The following is a 3,063-nucleotide window of genomic DNA, read 5'->3' as shown; positions in this document are numbered from 1 at the left end:
CCCAGGAATATTTATATCCAAAGGCCAGGTATTAAAGATACACTTTACATACACACAATTGTCTGCTGTCTTTATCTGGAAGGGGTTGGGTAAGTGGGGAGGGGGCCACGCTGGTGCCTACACAGCCATGAGGGAACATTCACACACAGAGAATCTACGAGACGCCGGGATCCCTTACCACGCAGGAGTGTCCTCTTCATATTAAAATATGGAATGCTTTTCTTCAAATATCCACTTTTTTTTTTTGGAGGGGGGAGGTGGGGAGCGGATGCCTCAAAGGGGGGGCAAAGAGAGGGGAGGCAAATTGCACATAAATAAACCGGATGATTCCAACTGCAAGAAGTCCTCAGAGCAGAGCGTGGAGAGCTTGCCCGGAGTCCTGGGTCGGCTTCCGGCTCCTGGGCCCTGGCTCACTCGCGCTCTCCTCCTCCTCCTCCTCCTCACTGCTTGAGCTCCAGGGCCCAGACGTGCTGCGGCCAGCCCGTCCGGCCTTTGGTTTTCTTGTCGTTGCTGCTCACTGTGCTTTTCAAGATTTCGTTCTGGGCAGAGGACAGGTGAAGGGGAGAAAAGTGGAAAGAGAAATTCAGAAAGGAGACCTGGTTCCACGCTACCCCCGCACTTTTCACGGGGGGAGGGCAAGAGACAGTGAGAGAACGAGCAAGGGATGAGAGGGTTTCAAGTCTTCGCCTCTGTAGAAAAGCTAAAAAGATTGGCGCAGCCCTAGCTACTGCCCAGGCCTCCATGCCCCTGCAACGCTTCACTACCGGATAGGCAAATTTATAAACAACCAGCCGTTTCCAAGTCCTTTACGGAGGAGCCGGGGGCCTTTTCTCTGACTCCTGATGTAGGGGCGCCAGCGGGGGTCAGCGCTAAATCTGGTTTCCCTGTTTTCAATCGCAATCCCAGGTTTGCACTCTAGGGAAGATGGGGATAAGTTCCCTGTGCCCTGGCTTGGGCTGGTGGGCAAGGGGCTCTCGGGACCCCAACACGGCAGTGCCTCTCCTCCGAGGCCTCTGAAATCCCTAGTTATTCGGGAGGTCACTCGATTATGCACAGACTAAAGCACCACAGGCCCCAAAGAAGAAAAATGAGACAAATGGGATTATTTTCCAGGCCCTTCATGGCAACAGTCCTGCTCCGACCACCACCAACCTATGGGCACTTGGTAGGAACTTAAGAAAACTAATTTTCAGTTATAGTTCCATGTTACTGTTAACAACAATAACAATGACCATATTAGTATTTACTGTTTGTCTTAAAATGCTCACGCAAATAAAACAAGAAATACCCATGAAGTACACTAATCTGGGAAGTTTAACCTCATAGCCAAAGAGAAACTGGAGGTGCATTTTGAAGTTAAAAGTACTTATTTTATGTTTACCTTTATGTCTTCTGAGAATTGTAATAATAACCACAAAACTCTCTTAAAATCAGTGGTGGCCTGGTTCTCCAGAGGGGGATAGGGATCAATAGTTAAATAATTGCTATCTAGCGCTTCTGGGCGATTTATTTTAGAAATACCTGAAAGCAAGATAGGACTGGAGGCCAAATGAAGGCTCTAAGAGACATAGAATGATTGCGACAGTGCAAATGGAAGATCAATGGAGATCCTGAGTCCGAAAAGAACGCCCGAAGTGCCGGTGGGAACAGCCATAACCCGGAGGGAAGATCACCAGCGGGAAGCATCTCTCTTAACCTCCTCCTCCTCCTTCTGCTGCTGACACCTCCCCCCCAATCTCCTCAGCTTCTTGGGGAAACCATTCTCTCCATAACCTGGTTTAAACAACCATGGCTTCGGATGCAGCCAAAAAACTAGGGATGTCATTGCTCAGCCCAGTTGGAGAGAGTCCGGTAGCACCGGTCCCCCGAACCCCACACCCGCTCTGCCCCCTGCCCTCTGGTACTGACCAGCTCCTTCTTCCTCTTCTCTTCTTTCACATCTGTCTTCTTGATCTCCGCCTTGAAGGCCTCCGCCTCGCCATTCTGGTCGTCCTTGGCCAGCAGGTCCATGAGGTAGGCGATGTAGCTGGTGGCCAGGCGCAGCGTCTTGATCTTGGAGAGTTTGGTGTCCGCGGGCACGTTGGGGATACACTCGCGCAGTTCGGCGAAGGCGCTGTTGATGCTCTGAGTCCTACGCCGCTCCTTGCGGTTAGCGGTGCCCCGGCGCTTCACCGGGCGCGGCCCCCCTAGGCCCGGGGGCCCGGCGCCCGGCGGCACCCCCCCGTAATGGGAGTGGTCCAGGCCGGCGGCGCCGCTGGCGTACTCGGGGCTATAGGACAGGGCCATGCTATAGTCGGGGGGCGACATCTCGGGGTGGCCGATGAGCCAGCCATGGAAATAGGGGTTCTCCTCGTGGCTGCAGCGGCTGGCGGCAGCAGCAGCGGCGGCGGCGGCGGCGGCGGCGAACGGATAGCCCTCATGGTGCACCACCGGGTGGTGGGGGAAGCCCCCCACCAGACTCATATCGCCCTCCGCGCCCCTCCACGCGCCCCAGCGTGCGCGTAGCCCCGCCGCGCCCTCGGCCGGGGCTCCTGCTTCGGCGCTGGGCGGCCTCCCCCACCCCCCACCCCCCAGCCCTCGGGCGCCCGGGCCGGCCCGGCAGCCGCAGAGGGGGCTGCTGCAGCCCGGGCCCCGGTCCCCCGCCTGGCCCGCCCGGCCCGCCTCAGCAGCCCTGCGGCCGCCGGCTCCCCATAAGGCGCGGCGAGCTGGTCCCGGCACCGTGCGCCCCTGGCCGCCGCCGCCGCCGCCGCCGGCGGCTCCCGCCTTGCTCCCCGGCCCGCGCGCCGGCTCCTGCTTCCCGGGCAGCTGCGGGCAGGCAGAATCCTCTCGTGCTCATGCAAAGGTGCCGGGGCTCCCGCGGGGCTGCTTTGCGGAGGCGCCGGGCTCCACCGCGGCCGCGATCCTGACACCGAAGCTAACTCGGAGTCCCAGGACGAGTCCGAGCCACGGTTGGAAGAGCCGGCTCGGCTCTGCAGGGAGGCGGCGGGGTCGACTGCTCACTGTGAAGCTACCTCCATGCGACCCTCCCCTTCCCGCCCCTTCCCCTCCCCCACCAGCCCGATC

At 58.7% G+C, this 3,063-nt stretch overlaps 1 protein-coding gene across 1 annotated transcript; it reads right to left on the bottom strand.

Moving 5' to 3' along the window:
* Positions 1-440: 440 nt before the first annotated feature.
* On the bottom strand, positions 441-2,463 carry HAND2 (heart and neural crest derivatives expressed 2). Its single transcript, XM_028114215.2, has 2 exons — positions 1,909-2,463; positions 441-539 (listed from the first exon to the last, which is right to left on the bottom strand). Exons 1-2 carry the CDS (start codon positions 2,461-2,463, stop codon positions 441-443), a joined length of 654 nt encoding a protein of 217 aa, XP_027970016.1.
* Positions 2,464-3,063: the final 600 nt, after the last annotated feature.

Source organism: Eumetopias jubatus, unplaced genomic scaffold, assembly GCF_037043125.1.
Source record: "Eumetopias jubatus isolate StellerSeaLion01/CBP00866 unplaced genomic scaffold, mEumJub1_p1.0 scaffold_2, whole genome shotgun sequence".
Taxonomy (NCBI): Eukaryota; Metazoa; Chordata; class Mammalia; order Carnivora; family Otariidae; genus Eumetopias; species Eumetopias jubatus.
Note: the sequence above shows the minus strand (reverse complement) of the source record. Positions and strands in the feature narration are given on the sequence as shown.

Bases quoted from the DNA above. Each gene is read 5' to 3' on its own strand.
- HAND2 (XM_028114215.2), bottom strand. From the start codon at position 2,463: ATGAGTCTGGTGGGGGGCTTCCCCCACCACCCGGTGGTGCACCATGAG. The intron at 540-1,908 runs GTCAGTACCAGA...TCCTCTGCCCAG, and splicing joins AGAAGAGGAAGAAGGAGCTG to AACGAAATCTTGAAAAGCAC.